Raw genomic sequence first — 25,976 nt, forward strand, 5'->3', positions numbered from 1 at the left:
CAACGCAACAGACTGTATGCGCGGCTGTGGCGCGGACACTCGTATGTGCAGTTTTCAGCCGAACGCTAGCGGCCCATGTGAGCTCGCCGCAGTCGGAGGTGCGTCAAGTGCAATTTCGTCTAAGCCCGCGCGCTTTTCCACCGCAGTGGCCGTGTGATAACCTGCGATCGATAGTCGAGATGGGGTTTGCTTGATTCCATAGCATGAGCAGGGGGGTGGGGGGAACTTGTGTGTTTTTCCATCATAAAGGCCACGGGCCCCCGTCTGCTGCCTGGCGGGTGGGCGGCTGGAGATCCCTGTCGAAGGGTCTAGAAACCACCGAGCCTGAGAGCCAATCTCCAATGTCCGAATGGCTTCAAGGGTGGCAAGGCAGCAGCAGCCACCCACACCCGGGGGGAGGCTTTGGTACGGATGAGACGAGACAAATATAAATATCGTGCTGGCTGGCTGCGGTTAAGGGAGTTCTTGATGAGGTATTCCAGGAAGATATCAAGAGTTTGAGTTGCTTTTAGAACCACTAGGGGTTTTCTCTCCACACCATATCGGAACTCGGGACGCTCAAAAACACCAAGGAATCCTCGCACGATTCCAAGTCTCGGAACTCGCATTGTCCTCACAACGGACATTTTGTTGAACCTACTAGCCCCCTCGCCTCAAAAAATAAACAAAAAAAGAAAAGAAATGGTATCCTGCTTCAACGACGAAACGCGCGCCCGCGGCACGCCGAAAGGCTTCTACACGGCGCCACCCCCGCCGTCGTCCGCCCCACAACCGGCGTCGTACAACACGGCCGCCCGTTCCGGCCCGCCGGGCAAGGCCGACATCCTCGCGCGCCAGCTTGCCGCGCTGCCCCTCATTGCGCTCCTCTACACCGCCGCCGTTCCCTTCACGCCGGCTGCCTGGCTCCTGCACGTCGGTGGGAGCTCCCTCTTCGACCGCCTCTTCGCGGGGATCGTCGTACTCGCGGCGTGCTACTTCCAGTGGCGCGTCGCGGGACTCACGGCACCCCTCGCCGTCTTCCTCCCGGGGGTGGACGGCGGCAGCTCGACGGTCAGGAACGGGCGGCTCGAGCAGGCACCGGGCCCCGGGTTCGTCTGGCAACCCGACCACTACTGGCCGTACGCGATCTGCGAGACGGCGCTCCTGTGCATCGCCGAGTTCGGCGGCAATGAGCTGCTGAGGCGGTGCATCGTCTGCGGCGTCCTCGGTGGGCTGTGGCTCGTCGGGTACCACGCGACGCCGGAATCTACGAGGCGCTGGGCCTATGAGAACATCAAGGGCTGGCTGTTCTGGATGGTGCTGGACGAGATGATGCGTGTCGGAGGAAGGAGCTACAACGCACGGCGTCGCAGATGAGTACTGGTGCCAGGTGCAACTGAAGCTGGCATCGGGAAATGCCCCTTTGGATGTGAGCTGTCTTGAGACTAGCCATCATGTTCGTAGAGACCAACCGCCCCGGCTAAAATCCAGCAAGAAAGTTGCACCGTCACGGCATTTTGCACACACAAGCTGAGCTCGGTATCTGGGTGTGAAGCAAATGGCATTCGTGTATATAAGCGCCAACCCGTATGAATCATCATTGAATATCCGGCGACTCGGCATTTTCGTTAGCTTCATGGATCTGGAGCTGCTGGAGCCTTTGGAGCAGGTTCTCCGCCTGCGCTGCGGAGGGATCCGTCATGGCCAAGTCCAAATCCACAACCCAGGAGACGGCCACCCGGTCGGAGACCTCGTGATACCTGCCACGGAGCTCGAGATCCCTCCTGATGTCTCTCGCCCGAGAGATTTCCATGACGCCCCTCTCCAGGGCCATGGACAGCAGGCTCAGCGTGATACCTTTGGCCAGCCGGAAGCTGGTGTAGAGCGTCTGGAAGCAAGCCATGCAGAGGAGGAAGTAGAAGCGCCATTCCGGCCCGTGCACAGAAACCTTGGCCTCGGAGAGCATCGCGTTGGCGAGATAGAGGAGCGCCGAGTGCCAACAGAAGCAGTACGAAGACTCTGGGTACTTCTGCCGATAGAGCAGCACTATTCTCTTCAGCTGGTTCACAGACGCCGCGTAGACGGCATCCGGGGTAGCTTCTGCAGATCGGAAGGCAGGGAGCCTCTGTCGAGGGGCGCCATTTTGCTGGAGGAGAGGCCGGTATAGATCGATGATGACCACGTGATAGTAGATACTAGATATCTCGTTAGTTGTGCATTCCGAGGTCCCTTTTTAACTGTCACTGAGCTCTAGAACGTACTGCGAAATCATGACATGATGTGAACATTGGTCACCCTGAGCCATCTCCAGTGGTAATTCATCTGCCCACACCAAAAGCCGCTGGTACGTTTCCCCGGCAAAGGCTAATGTTGCGGCTTCAGCACAAGGCGTCTCTTCTGACCCATACATGACTTGGACCATATCATGAACTATCAAGAAGAGGCGACATTGCTCTCTCAGTAAGTTGGCATTTTGCATCCCTATGTTGCGTTCTTTTGTCAGGCCTGTGTCTTGTGTGATATGTGGCCTACGTTCTGGAAGGGGGGCGCGTGGTGGGTGTTCGATCAAGCGCTGGTGAAGGTGCAGTGAGAAGAAGCTTTTGAGGAAACCGTTAGCTTACACACCTCGGCGTCATAAAGAAAAGGAAGAAGGAAGAAGGGGGGAGGGGTGCATTGACGTCACTATTCCCATCATCATGGGGGGGAAGAGGAAGAAGAAGAAGAAGGGAAAAGAGAAAACATCAAGGAATGGTGCAAAATGAAAAGGGAGAAACGGAGTGATGTCCTGGGTCGGCCAGTTCAAGGTTGACGTACGTGAGACAAGTGAAAAGCACCCAGGCTATCTGGGCCTTTGCTCGCTGATGGTTTACACTGTCGTTAGCATTGGACTCCTCCATCCGAGAAGGGTCGATGTTGAAAAGGCCAAGCCTCTGGGACATCTCGAGCAGATCGCCGAGGAACTCGAGGTATTCCGCCCCAGCGCCGAAAGAGACTGCGGTGATGAACAAGTAATACACCGCAGCCACAGTACAGACGTGGTCTGTAGCTCGCGCGTCCTTTGTTCCTTTCCACAATCCCTTTGCTTCTTTGTAAAAAGTCTGGCCTGTGAGTGGGGCGTTCGGCTCGACAACCGCGTATCCCTGCTGCGTAGCGGTGAGACTAGACATAAAATCCGGCTGCTCTCTGGGCAGCATTGTTCGTTTGGCGAGCACTTACGCAAGCCCAGGCGAATAGGGCATTGACGAGGATGCGGGAGCAAAATTCATTCTCGCCGAGCAGCCCGTCCAAGAGTAGGTCTGTGTCAATCAAGGGCATCAACGGGTAGTCGGTCTCGAGGTGGAGCTGCAGGACTGCAATAAAGAAATTGTTGGTGATGGGCACATCAGTCCATCGGCTAATGTCGATACTCAGCAACCTGTTGTCGTACAGTGCCGACGGCTCGGGTGGCACAATTGGACTTGCCCCGTCCAGGCTTGGCTCTCGGCGTCGATGGCCGTAGGGCGGTAAATTAGATTGCTGATCGGATGAGCCTATAACGCTAGATCAGGGGTTGAACGGTCAGTTAGGGATCTTGTTAGGAGGCAACGGTAGTGATGGGCACAAAACGGGGTTTCTCAGCAGGGTCAAGGCAGTCCAAGCCCATCTGAGCTTCGACATCTACAAAACCCAACTCACAGGGCCGGGCCGGTTCCTTCCCAACGAACCCTACTCGGACGCAGCAGGAACTCCAGATCGAGTTTGGTCGGCTGGACAGGTGCCCAAGCGGGATAGGCAAGGGGGTGTCTCATCATCAACTCGAATTCCAAGGATGACTGGGTGGGTGGTAGGATGGCTCTGTTCAGGGCAACTTGCGACAGGCCGACGTCGTAACTCCGCAAGGCAGAGACGGCCTCGGCTGGTTCGTCGCCAGTTCTCGGAAATCTTAGGGCCTCCAATGCCACGTCATCAGGCATGCGCTTCAGGATTTCGAGCAGGTCTGCGGCATCGGAATTGCCCAGGGCCTCCTCCTTGTCGACGAGTTGGCTTCCGGGGGGGATGGCTTTCAGGACGGTATCGGTGATGACTCTGTATTCGCACTTGAGCCCGCGGCGCAGGCATTGTGAACATTGGGGCTGGCCGTCACACTTCGGGGAGCTCATCGTCAGTGGGGTGTGATCTGTGCTCACTACGGTTGCGCACCACTGTACATGGGTGTTGGAGGGGTTGCAGCTGTTTGAGTGCGAGGGAAGAGGGGGTGCTTCGGGCTTGCTTACGGCATTCTTTTTTTCCCTGCAAAAGTTGCATGCTTTAGGTGTGTAGGGTCGTCGTCTTTTACGCCTCTTGGAGCTACCCTCATCGCCATTCGTGGCCTCTAGTTCGCGAGGGGACGGCTGGGCAAGCCGGGGAAGAAGCGGTCGATTTCGTTGACTGTCTAGCGGCATTCGAAGACGAGGATGATGTGTTGTTGGGTCGTCGGTTTGGCTTGAGTAGCTGATTTATGTATTGTGTGCACTTGCCGGTGGGGAAGGAGGGTCCTTGCCGGAGTGCACTCCTGCCTATCGCCACATTTTAGGTAGGTAGTTTGGGAGTCTAGACCGTCCATGCGGACTTGAGGCTCCGTGCTCCACGGTCCCCTTAGCTACATATCGACGTTTTGAAAATATATCAAGCAGATATGTGATTGTACGGTGTGTGTAATTATACCACGTAACCATTCTCGTTACCTGGCGGGGGAAGGAGGTAGGGGTAGGTATCTACCTTTGACTACCCTTACCTAGGTAGGTAGGTATCTATGTACCTTAGCATGCTAGTGCAGGTACCATTGCTCCCCACGACAGCCGAAAGACCCACCCGTCCCTATCTCCCATGCGCTTCCCCCGCCTTGGTGAACCTACCTTCCCTACCTACTTAGTTTAGGTAAGTACTGGTGGTAGGTAGTTATCGGTCGATTGTTTCCCTTCTCATTTCACTCAACTACCTACCTAATTGGCACGCCTATCTATCTATAATCATCGCTCGGGACAGCAGAGTCGGCGTCGTCGTCCTGTGTCCGTCTGTCTGTCTGTCTGTCGGTCTTTCTGACCAACTAACCAAGTGTATTGGCTACGGGAAGGGAAGGAAGGTTATACCAATTGAACCGGGTTTGACGAGGACCCTACCGCGCCTGCATATGTTTGCTGATCGACGCGTCCAAGCGGGCATGGCCGATTTCCTGAAGGAGCAGGTGTCATCGCACAAACTCGCCCAGGACCAGATTGCGCAGTCCTGGCAACCATCGAGACGTCCAGCAGCAGCACGGAGGGAGATAAAGGGAATAATCCGTCATGAAGCGCAAGAAAGCAGGTCCGTAGCATCCTCGTGCTCGCGTCACGTCTGCTCTGCTGCACGCATACTTATCCATCCCCAGCCTGCGCCGTCGCCGCCCTTCCCTCTCTCTTGTCCTCTTGGTGATACTCGCCAGCTGCTGTCTGTGGCGTGTTTGGATATCAGCGACCAGCTACCACATCCTCGTTGCCGATATGCAGCTTCGAGAGGGGAACAATGCTTTCCTGGCCTTCCTGGCCGCCGCCTTCACGGCCCTCGCAGTCGGTCCAGCAGCCGCCGACTCGTGCAATCCCTTCACGCCCTTCGTGCCGATTGATCCCCAGAGCTGGACCAACCCCGACAACATGACCTGGGATGAATGGGTGAAGCCACCAGGCACCAATTGGTCGGATCCAACCCGCAAGGGTTCTGTCCGCAACTTCAACATCGCCCTTGTTGTTGTCGACTATCCAGACAGACCCTTCATCGTCACCCAGCCAGCGCACTCGACCATCTTCAGTAATCCCCAGCCTGCTGGTGCCGATGTCGCCCGGGAAGATGTGCCCATTTTCTACCGCGATCTTCTCAATACGCCCAACGACCTGAACCGGGGCCACACTCTTCACGAGTACTGGATGGAGGACTCGGTCGGTCGCTTCGGCGTCGATCTGACGGCTTTCGGCGCTTATCGCCTGTCCGGCAACGGATACCAATATGGCATCGACAACGGCTTCAACCCTGGTGCATGCCCGGAGGGGGAGAGGTGCGGTCTGAACATCCGCACCGATGCCCTTGCGGCATGGCGCGCTGACGTGGGTAACGCGACGGCCGATGCCTTCGAGCTAGTCTTCATCCTCTCCGCTGGCCAGGACGAGTCCTCTACGTGGCAAGAGTTTGGCGAGATTAAGTTTGACGGTCCTGACGATGTTCCGGACGAGTTTGGCCCTCCGAAATCCCGGAACAGCTCGCTACCCAACTACGCGCGCACGCGCTATGTGCCTTGGACTTCGTGGGCGGCCGCTTCCACCCTTTGGCCCAACGCTGGTGGCGGCTCCTCCACACAGGGCGAAAGCTCGGGCATGGCCGTCTACGCTCACGAGCTGAGCCACTTGCTGGACATTGGCGACAACTACAATAACCCTTACGGCCTCCCGTTGCGCAGGTCCTACACCGGCCCTTGGTCTATGATGTCGCGCGGCTCCTTCAACGGACCCGGCGGCCCGCATTCACGCTGGCAGGTCCCGGCGCTGCAGGGCTCCTCGATGGGATCGCTACACACCCTGCGCGACAAGTTTCAGCTTGGATTGATCAATAAGACAGACATACTCTGGCTGTCTCGTGAGGCTTTGGCTACTTCCGGAATCGCCGTGGCCAATCTCGTGGCCCGCTCCGTCGACCCAGGCGACGGCTTGATGGGTGTCCGCGTCATCATGGATGCCGACCGATCCCCGACGTGCAACGCCACGACAGAGGTCATGTGTGACGGCGGCGGCTGGAACAACTACGACATCGAAGTCGTCGACCGCATGGGTTCCGACTCGTTCCAGCCCGACTCTGGCGTCTTGATCAGCAAATCTAAGAACGTCGATAATCAGCCCTTCCAGTGGGTCATTGACGCCAACCCCCAGGACATTGAGCTTGTCGACTTCTACCGCCCCAACGGTTCTGTCGCCATGGTCACCCTGGGCGACTACCGCCAGCTTGCCGATGCCCTCTTTCACGCGGGGCCAAACTCGGGCAGCGAGTTCGAGTTCGTCGACAAGCCCAACAGCCTGCACTTCTACATCATTGACCGCCACCGCGATGACGAAGGGGTCCTTTCGTACACAGTCGCTGTCAGATCACTCGAGGGCGAGGGCGGCGCAAGCATCCATGACGTGTCTATGGGAGACGGGGCTGTGACTGACCTCAAGACCAACGCGCCCACCGGCCAAGGAGTGACGTGCTCTTTTCAGCTCACCAACAGCGGCTCCAACGTCATCGTCGACCCGGACGTGGCTCAGCACCCCGAGGATGTGACGGCCTTCTTGGACTCAGACGTCTACAGGCTGAGCGCCGAGGTCGAGGGCGCCGGCTGGCGCGTGGAGCTGCCCAACGCCCTCGTCGCGGCCAAGTTTGGCGAGATCAGAACGGCCAGGGTTTCCGTCGGGGCTGCATCAGACGCTGTGGACTCGGCCGTGGTGACGTTAAAGGCGACGTCCGAGTCCGATCCATCTGTAGTTGCTTCTGCTCAGTGCCAAGTGACCAAGTCATGATGACTTATCAGGCTCCTTTCTCAATGAAACAAACATATTCTCTGCAGTGATAGAAATGCATACATACATAGTTCGCCATCTGATGCACTGGACATGGTCTATAATTTCTCCCGCCGTCCTTTATCGATCACTTCATCTGTCCCTGCTTACTGCATGTACCGCGAGCATGCACGGTTCGGTGCGGTGGCTGCCGTGATATTGCAGTCCCGCAGCGGGGCTCTTAGGGTTAATGGATCCATCCCACGTCGCCGCTACCAACAATCAATCACGACCAAATCGCCCAGATCGTCTAGTTGGTTAGGATGATACGTTGTGGTTCTTCTATACAGCGATCCGTGTTGACGGCGGTTCGAATCCGCCTCTGGGCATTGAGTCTTTTGTCGTGGTTGTATGAGGTCCTTCTTTTTAATCCTATTTATTATTGATCGAGCATGTCTCCGGTGATGTACTTCCAAGACTGCTGCTCTCGTTTTATTTTTCTGATTTACAGTCTGTACTCAACTTGCCGAATTTACTTACATAATGAGTATTAGAGTTCACCGGTAAATGGTGATTGATTGGCGACTGGGCACCAGCCGACTAGGTCCTTGAATCTTGATCTCTCTTTAATGATCTCATCGACCGCCGACGACCGGCAGCAATTCCCCGTGAGCCCAAACTGACCATTGAGAAGCCGATTGTTGGTGTTGCGTCGGCCACGCATGACGTGCTCGTCCTCCAGGTCGCGTCATTTGCGCCCGGCCGCATCCCGGCGCCGGTAACGGGGGGTCTCGCATGCGATCCTCCGGGAATCAACTGCCACCACCCCGCCCTAGAACGCTCTCTCACGCTCCAAAGCACCAACCGGCCTTGGCCGATTCTCTGGCAAAACGGTCATACATGAGGACCACCACAATGGCACCAAGCGGCGTAAGCTTCACCGCGATCCCCACCATCGACCTCTCCCTCGCTGACGACCCCGCGTCGGAGGCCGGGCTTCTCGAGCGGCTCCGCCACGCGCTCGTCCACATCGGCTTCCTCTACGTCGTGAAGCACGGCGTCCGCGAGGAGACCGTCTCGGCCGTCGTCGGGGCCCTGCCGAGGCTGTTCGCGCTGCCGATGGCGGCGAAACAAGAGATCGCGCTAGAGAACTCCCCGCACTTCCTGGGATACAGCGGAGACGGCGCGGAGACGACGGCGGGGGCGGTCGACCGCAGGGAGCAGGTCGAGTTCGCGACGGAGCTCGCGGACGGGTGGCGGCAGGGGCTGCCGTTGCGGGAGCGCCTGAGGGGCCCGAACCAGGTCAGATTTGCCATCACGCCCCCTTCCTTCCCCCCTTTGACGTCCGACAACAACCATCTCATTCATCGTAGTGGCCATCAGCGTACCCGAGTCTCCGCCCGATCGTCGAGGCATATATCTCGGAGATGACGCTTCTGGGCGAGCGCTTTCTCCGCCTGGTGGCGAAGGCGCTCTCGCTCCCGCCCGAGGCCTTCCTCCCTTTCCTCTCGGACCAGCACCGCCTCAAGCTCGTGCGCTACCCCGCGCTACCCCCTCATCGCGATACGGCGGGCGGCGGCGGCGGCCAGGGCGTCGGCCCGCACAAGGACTCGTCGGGCTGGTGGACGTTCCTGCTGCAGGCCTCCCCCCCGCACGTCGGGGGGCTGCAGGCCCTCAACGGGGACGGCGCGTGGGTCGACGTGCCCGCGCTGCCGGGCTCGTTCGTCGTCAACATCGGGCAGGCGTTAGAGGTGGTGACGGGCGGGGTGTGCAGGGCCACGACGCACCGCGTGCTCTCCGGCCCGCTGGAGCGGTTCAGCGTCCCGTTCTTCCAGGGCGTGAGGCGGGACCTGACAAAAGACGAAGCGACGGGCTCGCTGGGGGGGCACTTCAGCCGGCCCGAGATCTGGGGGCTGGCCGCGGCGGCGGCGGAGTCGGCCGAGGGGAGGGGCGTGGACTCGGCCTTTCTCCAGGGGAAGTATGACACCTGGGGCGAGAGCCAGCTCAGGACGAAGATCAGGAGCCACAGGGACGTGGGGAGGAAGTTTTATCCCGAGGTGTTTGATCAGTATGTCAAAGACGATCAGTAGCCTGTTGAATCCCGCGCCGCGAAAAGCTTTCCCGGACGAGGAGCGTGCTGTGTCGTGTGCCTGTTGGTGCCTTTCTTTACTGGTTTAGAATATGTGCGCAGAGACAAGTCAAATCAATAAATACCTTGATACTAGAGATACACGTGTTCCAGGCGATGCACCGGTACGGGAGATTGCTCTAACATAATGAGGATTTCCCAATATAAACCTAGCCAACATTTTTCAGGTCTGCTTAATTCTCGTAGCCTTTTGCAATACAACTTGTATTATTGGCACGGTTTCTTGGTCGGATCCAATATTAACCTACCCAGCTGCCGGTCACACAACTGTCTCTTCAAGCTATTGGGGTATTTATTCTACCTACTTGCTAAAGTGTTCAGCGTTTTTGAAAAAAAAAAAAAGATTTTAGTAAGCCCCGTGTTGGCAAGTGACAATTGAGGCAGCCTGTGACAGGATGCTTAAACTAACACAGTCCCTAATCAGGACAATCTGGGTCGGGGTAGGTCTGGTTGATCTCCTTCGCTAGCAAGTGTTCGTTATACCACTATAATATTTACATATCATTATCAACTTTTGATCGCAACGTTAATGAACCAATGGCGGATGTCCTGGGTTTCACCAAACCTGGGGCCTCCAATTCGGCGTCAAATGCCGAGCTCGCGTGATCCCTTTAACCCAAGTCTGGAGCATGGCCGTGAAATGCCGGTTTATCTGCAAGATGGTGGCCTCATCGAGAGAGCTATACTAGATGGCCCAGGGTTTCAAAGACAGTGGCGAGATCTTCGTGGAAGAAGAGTATCTTGAGGAGCTACACCTCGGCCCCACAGGGACTTCAAAGATACTAGGATCAGGAGGTTTACCCAACCGTTTTTTTGTATTTGTAAAAGAAAAAGGAAATTCACGAGGAAACCCGGGCGTCGTGAAATGTTCTCAGCGGACAGCTACAATGATAGGGTCATGTCATGACAGGTTCATAAAAGCAGCCCGAACTCCTTGCGCGTAATCCGCCACCGCTACAACGCTACAGACAGTAAAAGGCAAGTCCCAAGTGACCCACGCAAGATAATATGATTAGTGCTCACGTTCATGTAAGGGTATATGGAAACGGAAATTGAGCGGGCTTCAAGATTTGCCACCTTATACATTTCAATATTCCTTACCACATTTTAGTCATGATATTCCCATTTGATCACCAAGGTAAGACAGATGGAGACATTCTTCCTACCACATGTCGGCGACTGACCGACTGGCACGCACCTATTGACCGTGTCCCAAAACTTGTGGCAGATTAACCCGTGGTTGTTCAAGTGGCCTACGGCCAAGCTACTGCACTGTCTAGGGTTGCTGACAGGGGCCGTAAGGTTGTTATTACCATTTACCCTATAAGACACATGTACGGTGAACCGCTCGTGCATTAGTTTGGTGGCTACGGACGGATGGCTACTTATCGCAAAGCTCTACGCCCGAATTTTAAAAGCCACCATACTCTCTTAAGTCGTATATTCAAGTTTGCTCTGCTTCTCTCCACGCAGTTTCGTTCCTGCCGACGACAGAGTTATGAACTTTCTTCCAAACTTCAAAGTTGCGGCTGTGTTGACACTCATCTCAAGCCAATGCCGACTGTCTGTTGCTGCTCCTGCAACTGCCAGATTTGCGGCACGCAATGCGACGGATCTCCAGAGCTCCTATGATTATATCATTGTCGGCGGAGGTTTGAGTGGCTTAGTCGTGGCAAACCGTCTGACTGAAGATCCCGAAAATACAACAGCGCCTATTTCCCCGTCACATGCCCCATGCTAACTCTCTACAGCCACCGTCTTGGTTGTGGAATATGGGGATTTTGATGATTCGTGGGATGTGGCCATTCCTTACTACTCCGCCAATGCCCACCCCAATGACATGATTCGCTTCACGTCTATCCCGCAACCTGGTCTCAACAACAGAACTTCCAGCGTCGCGACCGGTACGGTTGTGGGAGGTGGATCTACCGTCAACGGCATGGCTTTTGATCGTGGATCCAAGGCCGACTATGATGCGTGGGAGGAGCTGGGGAGCCCAGGTTGGAATTGGGAAAGCCTGTTCCACTACTTCAAGAAGGTATTGTGGTCTCTGGCTTCTATTTCACAATACGCACCTTCAATAGCTGATGACATGACCATAGTCCACTACATTTACCCTCCCTGCTCCGGAATACGTCCAGAAATATAATTACAGCTACGATGAGAGCACATATGGCAACGGACCCGTTCAAGTCGGCTTCCCTTCATGGCAATGGCCTGACAGAGGTAAAAGTTCCAAAGTGTGGTCTACGCGTAGTTTGGAGGAAAAGTCGGAGCTGACCAATTCCAGATATGCAGAGGGAGGCATGGATTAAAGACCTTGGGGTCTCTGTGCTCGATGATCATGGTGCTGGCGGTAACAACGTTGGCTTGGCGCTGTTGCCCCAGAACCATGACCCTGAGAATGTTACCCGTTCTACATCGAGAACCGCATACTACGATCCCGTTGCAGTTACTCGTCAAAATCTCAATTTGCTCATCAAGCACTACGCCTCGAAGGTTGAGTTCGAGAACAAGAAAGCCGTCGGTGTCAACATCATTTCTCGTGATACCAATGCCACGACCCTGCTCAAGGCAAACAAGGAGGTTGTCCTCGCCGCTGGAGGCGTACAAACGCCAAGGATTCTCCTCCAAAGTGGTGTCGGGCCGGCATCGCTTCTCGAGTCTCTCGACATCGACGTAGTGGCAGATCTCCCCGGAGTTGGCGCCAATTATCAGGATCACCCTTGGATGACGTTTTCTTATACATGTAGGTCCATTTCCAACATTGTTTTCCATTCTTTGGAAGGCCTGCCACTGACCTCTTCAAGTCGGCAACCCCCCTGAACTCGGCGATCAGGCCATGAACGATCCCGCCTTCTTTAACGCATCAGAGGCCGAGTACTTTGCCAACCGAACCGGTCCGTTCACCCATGCTCGTGGTAACAACATTGTCTTCATGTCACTCCAAGACATCACGCCTGAGCACGAGAGCTTGACGGCTGCTGCAGAGGCCCAGGACGCAAAGGAATTCTTACCTGGGGTCTACTCTGAGCACTCTGAACTACTTGATGGATTTCTCGCCCAGCGCAAAACTCTTGCTAAGCTCTACCGTAATCCCGAGGCGGGCGTTCTGGAGATTCCGTTCGGAGGCTTTTCGTCCGGCGCCATTTCCTTCCAAAAGTCGCTATCCCGTGGGACTGTTACAATCAACACCACCAACCCTGACCCGGCTGTGCCTCCAGTCATCAACTTTGGTGTGCTTCAAAACCCCATCGACCTGGACGTCGCCATACTCAGCGTTAAGGCGTTCCGCAAGTTTTGGAATAGTCCTACCCTTGCCGTACGCAAGGTCGTTGAAGTTGTACCTGGGGCCAATATTACTTCGGATGAGGCTATTGCAGAAGCCATACGAAACTCTCTATATGCTAGCTTTGCACACCCTAGCGGGACGGCGAGCATGCAGCCGCTGGAGCATGGCGGTGTCGTCGATCCCAGCCTTCGCGTCTACGGGGTCGACGGCCTGAGAATTGTTGACTCCAGTATCATTCCATTGATTCCGGCGTGTCATTTACAATCAACTGTATACGCTGTTGCAGAGAAGGCCTCGGATATTCTAAAGAGTTCTTGAACATGGCAAGCAGCCAATTTTGTGTCTCACAGATATAGTCGTGCTCAAACCCAGAGGCTTATCTATTGCATGTCTTTGTGTCGCAGTTGATGACATTACATTTCACTTCAGTCACTCTTACAGCAATTTTAGCAGGTTTCGGTGATACTAAACCGTGGATTTGTCGTTGTAGTAGAATAACTTACATGAAGCACATTTCGGCGTATTTGGCTGCAACAACATTGGTGGCTTCGCGACTCGCTTTGGAGAGGGATCTTATTTTGATGAGCAATCAATGAATGGTCCTTTAATAGTCCTCTATGAGTTTTGCTGAGGCAATCTTGCGGAGTTATTATTGCGTTCCGCGAGGTTCAGCGCTGCAAAAACAAAAAAAAACAAAAGAAAAGCCATGACGCAAGGTCAAATCCTTATTGCATCAGAAGGCAGAAGATGGGAGTCGCGGAGTCTGGCACTTTGCGCGTTAGTCTGCATAGCGGTATTTCCGCACAGAATCTTAGCGGAATCCAACGCTCAGCCTAGCGGGCGGTATTCCGGCAACTCTTGGCCCGCATACCGAGAATTTCCGCCAGCGCCAGCCACTCATGTCTGCGAGGAGTGTGAAGCGAGCACAAGGTATCTGCTGTTCTTGATATACGCATAGTATTTTGTTCGAGATATAAAGCCTACTCGAGCCCACGGCGTTTCCATGAAACATACCTTTCAAACCACCATTCTCAGACAATCTTAAGCCTTACGCATCGGACAAATTCCAACGCTTTCATCCGTTTATCACTAAACTCGATCTTTTAAGCTTATCAAAATGGTTAAGGTCGCCATTGCAGGAGCTTCTGGCAGTGGGTTATGTCTTTTCACTTATTCGTATTTGTCGAATGCCTTACTGACCATGAGCCCCGCGTAGAGCTTGCTCTCGAGGTTATCGACAGGTTGTCGAAAACTGAGAAGCATGAAATTCTTGGCTTAGTGCGAAGGGTAAGGAACAGTCCAATACCAATCTACGGATATGAGATCCTGGAATCAACTGTAGATGGTTGAGGCCGTGTTATCTGACGGCCCTCTAGGACCCTTCTTCATTGCCTACATTCCCAGGAGTAACATGGATCCATACTTCTTATGAAGATAAGACAGCATTGACAAGAATTCTCACTGGTACTCAAACAGTGATCTCTTTCATTGTTGCCCATGCGGACCCTGGCGCGGCGACGTCAAAGCGCTTGATTGCCGCATCGATTGAGGCAGGAGTCAAGCGGTTCGCTCCGAGCGAATGGGCAATGTGAGCATCAATGCCAGGCATTCTTCTGCCATACCTTTGTAAACGGCTGCTAAGTTGACTGTAGGGGCACCAAGTTGGACGAGGTGGTCGACTATACACCCTGGTATGCCAACAAGTTGGAGGTCAAGCGCTATCTAGAGGAAGTCAACAAGGACAAAAAGGTAACTGAGAAAATTCAGGAGAGATTCTTATTTCTGACGTGGTGATAGGTCATCGAGTACACTTTGTTCCAGCCTGGCGCATTTATGAACTTCCTAGCGTACCCTCATCAGACCGCCAAACATTACCGAGTCGACTACCCGGCACTTTTCGACTTCTCCAGAGGCTGTGGGTACATTCTGGAAGGCTCTGAAACCTCAAAAATTACCCTTACCACCATTGAAGACATTGCGGAAGTGACCGCCCGAGCGGTTGAGTTCGACGGGGAATGGCCCATAGTTGGGGGTATCACCGGCCAAACAATCACTATCGGTGAGATCTTGCAGTTGGGAGAGAAGATTCGAGGCAAGTTAGATTCCAGATTATCCAGAAAGATTCAGTCTGCTAACTAAATACCAAAGACAAACCCTTCGAGGTGGACAGATTGAAACTCGAGGACCTTGAAGCCGGAATTATCAGGACAAACTTTGTCACACCGCTAGATCTACCTGGCATGTTACCGGAAGAACTTGCAAACTTCACAAAGATGGTTGTAATTGGAGCTACTGTATCAATGACAAAGGGGGCATGGGCTGTATCTGACGAGTGGAATCAGCTGCTCCCTGACTTCAAGCCTATCGGCATAGAGGAGTACGTGAAAAGCGTCTGGGGGGACAAATGACACTTTCATGGGATTTGGAATACTTCAAGGTGAGGTTTTACTTTCATTCATGTGTCCAGATGACAGATGTTTTCACATTGTTATTTGTACGTCAAGCTCGATAAGTTAGTCAAATTTCCCAATGCAATCATTACATATAGCAACGTCTCGATGTTCAGCATTGGCCCAGCGACTACCGCGAGTCTCTAGAGGTATATATAGGCGCTACCCCGAGTAATTTCGCCAAGATTATCGGTCAGCTTTGTGGATATGGACGATGGGTTTGTCGACACTTTAAGAGGTCGGAAGGGCTTAGGTTCATTAGACCTAGAGATACACAAAGAATGGTAATGTAGCCAGTACCTAAACCATTCCATGCGCAGTTGAAGCTAGGTTTAGTCTCTTCTATCTTTCTATCTCATCCATTACAGAATAATACAACATTACAAACACACACACACATACAGGCGCACACCTTATTTGCTCTTATAATGCCTTCTTATACTGTTAAGAACCCCTACGGTATTACCTAGCTAGTAGATCACAATAAACTAAGTATAGCGTGTAGAGATGCTACTCAACAAGCACGTATCTAGATGTAGGTTGTCACCACAGGAGCAGGAGACCTAGTTATTAGATTGTAGTCCCTTCTATATCAACAACACAGGCTTTAATCGCGGTTAATCTTTAAGATTACTAGATTGTAGACTCGAATGTCGCAGCCCGCAGAACAGTCCATTTCATCAATCATCAATGGCGCCGCCCTGTCCCAAAATTCCAATAACACCTTGACCCCAACCCGGACCCCAAGCAACGGGAACAAATAACTAGAAGTACAAGGACTTAAAATTATTCGAGATCCAGTCTGAGCTGGTCTTCCTGAAGTCGTCCTTCAAACTGCCGGCCTTGTCCGCGAAGAACTGAATCAAGTTCTGACCTTGAGACCACATCGGCCAATTGGGGTACTTCCCGTTGTTACCGACATTGGGGTCCAAGTCATACAAAAAGTTAGTGTAGTAGGTCCGGATGCTTCGGGCGGCATAGTTGTCTTTAATTCCGTAAAACACCTGAACTAGGTCAGATCCGTGGAAAGTGCCGAGGATCGGGGTCCCGTAGTCGTAAGAGGCGAGGTAGGACCACGAAGGCACCTCGGGGTGCACAGTGTTGGCGAGGTTGAGAAAGATGCGACGAGTCAGTGTGAAGACCAGGTCGCCAAGGATGGCAGAGCGTTTCTTGAAGCCGGGAAAGATCTCGTTGAGGAGCCCGGTGCGGAACGGGCTGCCGCTGACGAGGGCGTCCAGGCCTCGGTCGTAGGTGTCTACGTACTCGGTGAGCTGGGCCTCGGTGGCTGAGTTGAAGTAGTAATCGTTGAGGTACGTCACAAGCTGCTCGGGAGATAACAGGTTGGGTTGGAATATGCCAAAAAGCGTGCCTTCGTCTTCCTGGTCGCCGATGATCATCGGGACTGCCGCATACTGGCCGTTCTGGATTAGAACGTCAGGACTCGCCGTAAGAGTCTTGCCGTCCGGACGGGGCAAGTATGACAGAGAGAGAGAGTTGTAGGAGAGGATGCCAGGTACCGATGTCACGGCGTTAAGGAACGTGTTGTAGTCGACTCCGCGCAAGCAGTTGAGCGTGTCTGCCTGGCCGCTGCATCCTGCAGTCGCCACAACCTTGTCGTACACGGCCTGACCCTTGGGGCAGTCGAGAGGGTCTGAAGGGACGATGCTGCCAGAGTTCATGATGGCGCCACGGAAGAGAGCCTGTCCCTTGTACGTGTTATTGCCGTTGTACAGAGCCATCTGGTCAAGGACCGAGATTGCACCGGCAGACTCGCCCCAAATGGTAACCTTGGTCGGGTCACCGCCAAAAGCGGCGATGTTGTCGGCAACCCACTCGAGGCCCATGCGCTGGTCTAGAAGGCCCACGTTGCCGGAGCCGTCTGCGAGGATCTCCTTGCCGGGCATAAAGCCGAAGCCGGCGACACGGTAGTTCACTGCGACAAAGACGAACGGCTTGCCAATATCGACGCCGTTCTGAACAAGGCTGGTACCATCGTACATGGAGGACCATCCGAGCTATCAGACGATGTCAGTAACCGATACGGACGGGGAACTCGAGTGGAAGAAACCTACCTCAAAGCCACCTCCAAAGATCCAGTAGAGAACGGGCAGCTTCGCATCTGCCTTGGTACCCTGCGGACGAGCCACCGTAATCGTGAGACAGTCCTCGGTCTGGCCTGTCACCGTCTGGACGAAAGGAAGGTTCGCAATGTCTCCCAGAAGTCCGATGAGATTGCTCTTGGCATCGGAAGAGACGACCATCTGCGGGCAAGCGGCTGCGGGGCCCGTGGCGTCAAAGGTGCCGATGTTCTCGGTCAGGCGCACGGGGGGCTTCAAGCGGAGCGGGCCGGTGGGCGGCTTGGCGAAAGGAATGCCGCCGAAGGACTCGACATTGTTCATCACGTTGCCGATAACTGTGGCCGTGTCAAGAACAACCGTTGCTGTGCTCACAGCCCTGTCTTCCAAGGGCTGGGAGTTCTCCGGAACCGCCAAGGCGGTCCCGAGAAGGGAGATGGACGAGAGAAGCGTGAGCAGCTGCATGATGGCGACGAACAACAGCCTTCAAGAATCCAGAGTGGTTGACAATTTCCAACCTTTTGCGGGTTGTAGGACTGAAGGAAGAAAGTGGTTGGACGTGAGCCGTGGCATGCACCCTGTTGATGAGCTTGGCTGAAGACGATCCAGACAAACTGCGTCGGATACCTCGACTGGAGCGAGGACCATGCAGAAGAGGACTTCCATGATCTATTTAACCACGAGCTTGCAATGAGGGTCGAGTTGTTGGCGTACACCTCTACATCCAACAGTTGGGAATGTTTGCCTAGAGAGGATGGACTGGTGGGCAATCAGCGACCCGCCGCTAGTTTGTGCACCCTTGCCGGTGCTCCTGTTGCATGGGTGGCCCGGACCTGGGTCTGAATCCGAATAGGCGCGGCTTGGCCCTGGGAAACCAGTGCAGTAGTAGGTAGCTCGACCCCGCCGCCTGAGTCGTGCTCGTCATTAGTCCAGTGCGTATCGAGGTCGTATGAACTGACTTGAGCGAGCCGGGAATGCAACATTCCCCGTGGGGTAGCGGGGTTTACTGCCGGGAGTGAAAAGATGTGTCTGGTTCGCCGTTGTGGTACGCCAAGTAAAAGAGACAGCCTTATTGGCGTAAGTCTAGATCAACATTCACATGGAAATATGCAGAGTCAGCTGGTCATCCCTTGGAGCTTCGCCTCGGTATGTCTGGCGACAGAAAAGAAAAGATGTCGCATTGCCAGCCACGCAGAGGCACGGAAGCGCATGGGGAACGAGGGGAGGGATAGAGAGATCTAGTGGAGGGACGGCGTAAGATCTTGATTTGATAACGCAGGTGACACCTAGACTAATTAATCATCAGGAACCAGGAACTTCGTCCCAATGAGGTATCAATATTCCTCTGATCTTGGACCTGAGGGTGTCAGTGCTGCAGTCTGTCCGGTCATCTAGTTTGTCCGGCTGGCATAAGCGCTCCAGACTGCTGCGCGACAAACGATGACAGGACGGCAGGCCAAGCTACGCGCCTTCAATAGTGTGGGCGGGCTTTCGTGGCCAACTCTGGGGTGTGTGGATTAATCAAAAGATGCAACCTTCAATCATCTCTCTTTCTCTCTCTCTCTCTCTCTCTCTCGCGGCGACGGTTGGGGAAGCACTTGCAGTACATGTACACGTGTGGAAAAGGGTATTCTCATGCAAAAGAAGGTCGTCTGACGTAGATCATGGCCCCAGATCCCTGCAGCGGCACTGACAACAGCCATCCACGAGACACCGTTCTTTCGGATGTCCTGTCCTACCACGGCAATGGCTCCGAGATGCGTGGGGCTCTGGATCGAGATACATGTAACTACGAAAGCATTGCAACCATTTTCGATAGCGCCGCAGACCTCTCGCATTCGACCGGCATACGAAAAAACAAAAGAAGCTCAGCAAACTCCGTTGATGCCGGGCATCCGCGGATGATGAGGGGCATATTCCACCAGTACCTTGGCTCGAAGGGAACGGTTTTCCCGCCTCGTGCACACATGATAGGGTGGCACAAACATGACACTAGCACCTTGGCGGAGTGTCTTTAGTACGAATCCGGTTGCACACCTGCCCGCAAAGGAGAACACCCCCAAAGCTAGAGGAACACGGCGAATAGACGTGAAGTTTTTGAGAAGAAGGAATGGCTTTTAAGATCAAAAAGCACAGATATAGACACACAGAAGCTAGCAACGGGCGCTAGCCAAGGCTTCGGTCGACTTCAGGCTTGACCAAACTAGGCGCATGCCATGTCTCAGGCAGAGTCAGCTTCCGTAGTGCTTCGGGCCGTATTAGGCTTGCAGCTCGCGCTGGACGTTGAACTTGAACGGATGCCTCGGGTATCACAACCAAGCTGTTTCCCTTCGCCCGCGATGTCAACGGCTCAGGGTGCACGCATATTTCGCCAAAGCCTTAGAGCTACATTCGGGATGCACATGGATGTCTCTGATGATCGAAGTTGACAGAGTTCTGTTGTGCATACAGTAGACCCCTCCAACCCGTCATGTGTGCAAGCTAGTAAAGTGGGAATTCCTCCGGGAAAGACGCACTCCCGTTCTTGGCCATTCACCGCCCAACACCGTGTTACCTACGCATTAGTAACACATCAAGCATGCCATGTGTCGAATACGATTGCGGGGACCTCCAAGTGCCGGCCTCCCCTGCATGTGGGTCGACATGCTTGCAAGATCTATCGCGGACTCCCTATACAGAAATGTACTCTCCGCTGGCTGGAGCTACTTTCCCCCACAAACCGAGCCTCCCATGGCGGCCCTGGGACCTTTCTGATCTTCTCATTTCTCTTCGGTCTCAGGCCGAGCTAGGAAACATTCGAGTACGAGAGGTGGCACCGGACTGTCGGCCAAGGCCGTATAGTCAAGGAGAGATCGCCTTGATTAACAGAAAGGGCATTGGCCTGATTGATAGGTGAATCCAACGGTTAGACAAAAGCTACATGCGGTGGCCGTCCATGCGCTCCCAGACTAGATCCGGCTGCTACGTTTAGACATTCGGACTGTGTTCAGATATTCGGGAGTCTGAGCACAATGAAGCGACTGCCACCGTGAATCTTAATTGGAGAATTGACCTCGACATCCCCCGGCCGATGGAGGGGGGGCTAGATTACATTCCTTTGGCAGTTCCTCGGGGGAAACATTTCGTTGATCCTCACATGATGTGAAATGATGCAATTGGTTGGCTGGCCGTCCCAGCAGTTGGTCACATACAATGACTCAGGAAAACACTGCCTCCCCGCAAAAAGACCCAGTGCGGGCCTGTTTCCCATGTTACACGTTTACTTGATGTTAGTTACTCTACCAATTGATTAAGATTAAGACTGTCAGAATGAGAACGATGGACGCCCAGCACAGCAAGCCTCATTACGGGGAGTGACAGTGATATTGAACGATGTACTCCTGCAGTCCGAGGAGTATCTGACTCGACAAATCTGGAAGAGCGGCATTGATGACAGTGGTCATCTGGTTGATATATGCCAGTGTGTTGTATTCTCCGCTGACATTGCGATGAAGTCCATACGAACCGGGTTTACCCAATGCCAACGGCATGGCAAGAAATCCGCGCAGGCTTGCACCTAGGATGGCCATTAACCAAATTGCGATGTACAAGCGTGCGGGACATGCGCTTTGATAGGTAGTGATAATCTCGGTGTTTGCAAACACTGCCAACCGCAGCAAGGGTTGCGGACTTTAGCTGAGTCTACGGCCCGACTACAACCCACTCGTATAGACCGTAGACACGCTAACTGGAGTGGCCCACCCGTTCTAGTACTCCGTGCCCTACATAGTACAGGTACTTCGCCGTTGGCACCGAAGGCCGGATGTGGGGGAAAATCCAGAACAAGTGGTGTTAGTAGGAAAATGTGAGACCTTTCAGCTGAGGGTAATAAAGCCTAGGAGGTTTACCCATTACTCCACTCGGCCAAGGCCCGCTTGCAGGGTTCACAAATGAGAAAAAGGATGCTCAACATACTGACCGCTTCTAGACACCATGTTGATATCCCTTCCAGATAACGATACGTTTTCCAGTTCAGTTCAGCTCTGCCCAACAATTTTAGGCAGAGTTTTGGCCGCTCCTAAGGCGAAGTAGGTTTGAGAGGCAATACCACTATGTTCATTAGCGGTCTGCATAAAGCTAATGCAACTCTATAACGGACTTGTTGGACTCGAACTATGCCAACGCTTCTCCTTCCAAGATTTTGAATGCAACATGCATGTCTCAGGCTCATAGCCATAACAGATAATATGTGCTTCCTTGGCTCTGGAGATGGAGTAGCTCGGAATAGCCCATCTTCATTTCATGGGTTGAAGCAATCACAACATCGTATGAGTGCAGAAACGGTCTATGAAATTATGCGGGCTTTGGATGTCTGCAGTACACGAAGATTGCGAATGGCAGAGCATATTGACGAGAAGAGTGATGGAACTCGTCACTGCATTCCATGTTCAGTACAACATCAGTCCAGTCTACCAGCCACTAGTCCCCCTTGTACGGGGTATATTTATACACTGTTCTACGCGTCAGTTTCTGGCGCTAGAATCCCATCCGGGAAACAAAACTGAAGACTCTTGAGCAGAGAGCAGTCGGTTTCGTGCCACTTAGATCGTCGATAGCTCAAAATCACAATGACGCTGTATGCGGCACCAGGATACAACAGATAGCACGAGATGGCGAATATGGTGCGGTTTTCGGTCCATATTGACCTGACGACGCTGAGTGCGACTCTGACTGTTCAGAACATAGATTCACGATAGCTTCAGCCTCACCAGCGCCACGACCAATAATGCAAAAGACGTTTGATATGGCGCGCGATGGGTGGAATTGGCGTCATTTGGTCTCTCAGTACGACTTTTCACGTTTTGCTCATCACTGTTTTCTAATGTCAAACTCGCTCCCCAACTCCCATCATCGGCATCGGCCCAGCCTTGTTAATGTAGCATTGCCCTTCTTGAAAGCTCACAGATGCTGTCTGCTGAAAAACTCGTTATCAGTTTGCCATTTCCAAGTCACTATATTAACCGTGCCCTTTCCAATTTGCTGTCAGTATACTCGGTCTTTCCACTTTCCAGATACAGCATGAGATGGTCCTACAATGTTTTACTGCCAACTTACCCCCTTTTTGATCTGGACACTAGCCTAGTCTTACACGTTGGGGCGGGCGCTTTTGCATTCAAGCTACCTGTGTCACTTCTAAGCTCAGTCCACCCACCATTCTTGATCCTCAAAATAGTGCTCTCCCTCCATGCCTCCACCGAAGTATGCCATATGACGGACATATTTCAAGTATATGCTAAGCGCAGTTTCGTCGGTCGAAGAACCTCTCCCAGCCAGCACCTCGAAATAGAGCGCCTTCTTCAACTCCTCTGATGATCCCATCAGGCCTTCGGCCGTTTCGCGAAGCAGTCGGGTCACAATCTCCTGATCATCCCAAACATCGCTAACGGCAACGTCCTCCCCGCGCTGTCTCGTCTCAGCCACAACTGCTTTCTGCAGCCCTTCGACACACCGTACCGTCGCGTCGGCAATGACGCAGGACCGTCGGGCAAGGGGTCTGATCTGCACGGGAAACTCGCTGTGCACCCTAAGCGGCTCTGGGTTCGGACTTGGCATCGCTAACCCGACCTCTGGTCCTGCCGAAGACGGCGCTTTCGGCATGGACACCAGTAGACCGGGCCCAGTGATCACCTCACCGGGCTGGAAAACCAGGGCGACGGCGCCGTTCCTGATGAGCTGCACCAGATCGTCGTGCCGATCTGCGATTGCCTTTGGCCTTGATTCCTCATCTTCTCCAGATGACCGTAGATTAATACTCCCATCCCCCTTTCCGTCTTTTGGTTCCTCGTATACTCGAGCTGCATACCACTGATCACCGCCCGTCGGGACCTTGATCATCAGGACGCGTGGGACGACCGTTTCGCCTCCTGCTTCTGCATCTCTGCCGTTCCCATCACCCTTCTCATCAGCCGATCGCGGTCCCGTGGGGAGCAGTCTTCCCACCATCCCGAGGCCGCCGAAGCAGTTGAGCTTCGCGCCGGGAAACCTCACTCTCAGACCCTCATCTTCGATCCAGGCCGGGTAGGGGCTCGAGGGCCAGACAGACATGTTCCCGTATTTGGCATACTGCACCAACGTCCGCGGCGCCCAGCGAAAACCGGGCACCTGAATACGCGGGACGCGCGAGAAGATGACGTCACCCGGCAGTCCAGAGGCGCCCTGCAGCGTCTCGACCCTGAGCCACAATTGACACATGCCGTCCTCGGGCGTCTCCCCGTCACCGATAAGAGGCTCAACCTCCCCGCGCGTCGTCTTGATGCGCAGATCCAACAGCGTAGCTAGGCATATCACCTCATCGGACGCAACCGTCAGGCTCCGGTACTTGAGCGCGTTGACCAGCATTTGCAGGAAGAGATTCAGCGGTTGCCCGGGGGTGTTGGTCTCATCAGGGCGCTGCCACATGCTGACGCTGAGGTCGCGGAACTCTGCGATGAAGCGGAAGGCCAGTGAGGCTTCGTGCTTGGGAGCCTGCTTCAACAGGTTGACGACCGATTCAAGGGAGAGGAGGCCGTCACGGAACGCGAAGCAGAGCCGGTCGCCAACCCCTCGCGCTCGTGACGCGCCGGCGAGGACGCCTTCCTGAAGGGTCCACATGCGACGCATCCACGGCGATGTGTAAATATGCGCGGCGACATCGATGAGACCCTTGGAGGTGTCTGCGAAAATATCCCTAACACTCGTCGCCTGGAGGACCGCGCTCTTGACGAGCACGCCATAGGCGTTTGCATAAATGTCCCGCATCCTCGACAGGCACAAATTCTTACCGTACCCCGGAGTCGCGGGGCAGCACATTGTGTCGATCCATAGGTTGATCTGCCGTATTTTCGGTTTCGTCTGCACGCTGATTCCCGTTCCCGTCGTTTCCTTCTCCTGGAGCTTATCTTGGATGGCCTGACAGGCCATCATCGACCAGTGCATCACATACGCGAGTTGGCAGAACGGCAACGTGTTCGCTTGCACGTTTCCCATTCCCTCAGACCAAACGTGGGAGAGTGCGATGTAGTGGTTTTCGGGATCCTTCTGAGACTCTTGGTCGATGCTGATTGAGGTCAATGCCACCCCGAGACCGCCGTCCTCGAGCCTGCCGATGGCGAAGCAGGGGATGTCCCCCTTTTGATAGATCTCGATGAGGTGCCCCTCTTCAAAAGTCATCATGCCGGGGCATTCGCACCCAGGACTCTCGTGTTTGGGCACCGCTGGGATTCTGAGATTGCACCCGTACTCTCGGCAGTCCCTGTGCAAATCAGCCGCCGTGGAGTCGGCCTTGAAGTTTTGCAGGTAGTAAAACGCCTCAATGCTCGTGAAGGTGTCCCGAATCTTGCCAACGTCGCCGGGACACCAGCCCGCCTTGATCATGGCTTTCTTGGTTTCGGGGCTCAGCGGATCCAGGAGGGGTGCAATGGTTGAGAACCACTCATATCTGGGTCGGGCTGGGAAGTGCTGTTCGTCATGATTCATCTCTAAGCGGCAGTCTTATCAGCTTATTGTTCAGCTGGAACGAGACGGTGCCCAGCCATCGTGTCGGCGCAGGGCGGATTGTCACCAGAGTCTTACCCGCCACTGGCCCATGCTCTAGAGCCGTCTGCACAGCCGCGTCCAATGTCTCAGCCACGCTGGCCAAACAGATCATTTCGTCTCTGAAGACGCGAAGGAAGCCGGGGAATGTGGAATCGATACTGTCAAGGGCGTGGAACGCCGTCTCGAGGCATTCGTCGAGGTGTTTGTGATATTCGTCGCCACGCCGAATGCTGGATAGACGTCCGGTTTCCCTCCATACTGTCAAGTCCTCGTGCAACGACTTGGTCGAAAGCGCAGCGCTGCTCAGCTGTCCGTCGTCGTCAAAGGTAAAAGACATGATTTTCCTCCGTGCATCATATTCGCCCTCATCTCCGAGAAATTCCTTGATGAGAGCAAAGAACAGCCATCCTTGGTAGTAATCGAGGACGTTGTAGCTCGACACCCCGGCTGAGAAACGGCCCTGGAGCGCATCGGCTTGGGTGGGTACGTGTGGATACTGGCCGCTAAGAAGAGCGCCGTACCGGTTTGGGTAGTCGAGGAATGGTCCGGGGTTGTGGAACTGAGCTGTCGCGAGCTTGATCACCGGGTGCTCGTTGATAGGGTCGCGTGGCAGAGGGAGATGTTCCATCTTTGATGTTTAAGCAGCTTGTTGGAATGAAGAGAAACCATCAAAGACGAAGGATTTATGAAGTAAAAAAAGCGGATGAGATGGGATTGAACAGAGGCTGACGAAGTCTGAACAAGCCGATCACAGACAGGGGCTTTCGGCACTTTGCTGCCTAATTACTGCAGGCAGGCAGGCAGGCAGCCATCCATCAGTTTGACGAGGCCATGTTTTGCTTAGAGCCTGATTGATGACTGCGTTAATCCTGCGTTAACAGCCGTACCATAATAAGAAAATACATTTTGACAAGTCGACCTGTTAATCCGTGCCGCACAGTCTGTTCTGATCTGGCAGAC

At 54.1% G+C, this 25,976-nt stretch overlaps 8 protein-coding genes and 1 non-coding gene across 9 annotated transcripts; 6 read left to right on the forward strand and 3 right to left on the reverse strand.

The window, feature by feature from the left end:
* Nucleotides 1-681: 681 nt before the first annotated feature.
* LY79DRAFT_518004 (uncharacterized protein) lies at nucleotides 682-1,356 on the forward strand (the record flags this gene model as incomplete). The annotated part of the gene is made up of 1 exon (XM_060554990.1): nucleotides 682-1,356. The coding sequence occupies one exon, from the start codon at nucleotides 682-684 to the stop codon at nucleotides 1,354-1,356; it is 675 nt and encodes a 224-aa protein (XP_060412846.1).
* A 220-nt stretch (nucleotides 1,357-1,576) lies between these two features.
* On the reverse strand, nucleotides 1,577-4,400 carry LY79DRAFT_517912 (uncharacterized protein; the record flags this gene model as incomplete). The annotated part of the gene is made up of 5 exons (XM_060554981.1): nucleotides 1,577-2,174; nucleotides 2,241-2,576; nucleotides 2,794-3,122; nucleotides 3,196-3,517; nucleotides 3,655-4,400. 5 exons carry the CDS (start codon nucleotides 4,398-4,400, stop codon nucleotides 1,577-1,579), a joined length of 2,331 nt encoding a protein of 776 aa, XP_060412847.1.
* Nucleotides 4,401-4,874: 474 nt separating this feature from the next.
* Nucleotides 4,875-7,623, forward strand: LY79DRAFT_557460 (M6 family metalloprotease domain-containing protein). The gene is made up of 2 exons (XM_060558095.1): nucleotides 4,875-5,301; nucleotides 5,366-7,623. The coding sequence occupies exons 1-2, from the start codon at nucleotides 5,129-5,131 to the stop codon at nucleotides 7,515-7,517; spliced, it is 2,325 nt and encodes a 774-aa protein (XP_060412848.1). The 5' UTR covers nucleotides 4,875-5,128; the 3' UTR covers nucleotides 7,518-7,623.
* Nucleotides 7,624-7,795: 172 nt separating this feature from the next.
* LY79DRAFT_t160 lies at nucleotides 7,796-7,885 on the forward strand. Its single transcript has one exon. It is a non-coding gene; the product is annotated as a tRNA-His (tRNA).
* A 192-nt stretch (nucleotides 7,886-8,077) lies between these two features.
* On the forward strand, nucleotides 8,078-9,724 carry LY79DRAFT_557462 (2OG-Fe(II) oxygenase). The gene is made up of 2 exons (XM_060558096.1): nucleotides 8,078-8,798; nucleotides 8,870-9,724. The coding sequence occupies exons 1-2, from the start codon at nucleotides 8,292-8,294 to the stop codon at nucleotides 9,584-9,586; spliced, it is 1,224 nt and encodes a 407-aa protein (XP_060412849.1). The 5' UTR covers nucleotides 8,078-8,291; the 3' UTR covers nucleotides 9,587-9,724.
* A 1,419-nt stretch (nucleotides 9,725-11,143) lies between these two features.
* Nucleotides 11,144-13,588, forward strand: LY79DRAFT_634352 (GMC oxidoreductase; the record flags this gene model as incomplete). The annotated part of the gene is made up of 5 exons (XM_060562231.1): nucleotides 11,144-11,324; nucleotides 11,397-11,683; nucleotides 11,748-11,871; nucleotides 11,936-12,394; nucleotides 12,456-13,588. The coding sequence occupies 5 exons, from the start codon at nucleotides 11,144-11,146 to the stop codon at nucleotides 13,253-13,255; spliced, it is 1,851 nt and encodes a 616-aa protein (XP_060412850.1). The 3' UTR covers nucleotides 13,256-13,588.
* A 169-nt stretch (nucleotides 13,589-13,757) lies between these two features.
* Nucleotides 13,758-15,550, forward strand: LY79DRAFT_557468 (uncharacterized protein). The gene is made up of 6 exons (XM_060558097.1): nucleotides 13,758-14,088; nucleotides 14,154-14,224; nucleotides 14,314-14,525; nucleotides 14,590-14,686; nucleotides 14,735-15,029; nucleotides 15,086-15,550. Exons 1-6 carry the CDS (start codon nucleotides 14,055-14,057, stop codon nucleotides 15,343-15,345), a joined length of 969 nt encoding a protein of 322 aa, XP_060412851.1. The 5' UTR covers nucleotides 13,758-14,054; the 3' UTR covers nucleotides 15,346-15,550.
* A 601-nt stretch (nucleotides 15,551-16,151) lies between these two features.
* Nucleotides 16,152-17,927, reverse strand: LY79DRAFT_591165 (carboxylesterase; the record flags this gene model as incomplete). The annotated part of the gene is made up of 2 exons (XM_060561239.1): nucleotides 16,152-17,402; nucleotides 17,460-17,927. 2 exons carry the CDS (start codon nucleotides 17,925-17,927, stop codon nucleotides 16,152-16,154), a joined length of 1,719 nt encoding a protein of 572 aa, XP_060412852.1.
* A 4,713-nt stretch (nucleotides 17,928-22,640) lies between these two features.
* Nucleotides 22,641-25,644, reverse strand: LY79DRAFT_670705 (uncharacterized protein; the record flags this gene model as incomplete). The annotated part of the gene is made up of 2 exons (XM_060563815.1): nucleotides 22,641-24,958; nucleotides 25,053-25,644. 2 exons carry the CDS (start codon nucleotides 25,642-25,644, stop codon nucleotides 22,641-22,643), a joined length of 2,910 nt encoding a protein of 969 aa, XP_060412853.1.
* Between the last annotated feature and the right edge of the window lie 332 nt (nucleotides 25,645-25,976).

This window comes from Colletotrichum navitas, assembly GCF_030913465.1.
Source record: "Colletotrichum navitas strain CBS 125086 chromosome Unknown LY79scaffold_40, whole genome shotgun sequence".
NCBI classification, from domain to species: domain Eukaryota; kingdom Fungi; phylum Ascomycota; class Sordariomycetes; order Glomerellales; family Glomerellaceae; genus Colletotrichum; species Colletotrichum navitas.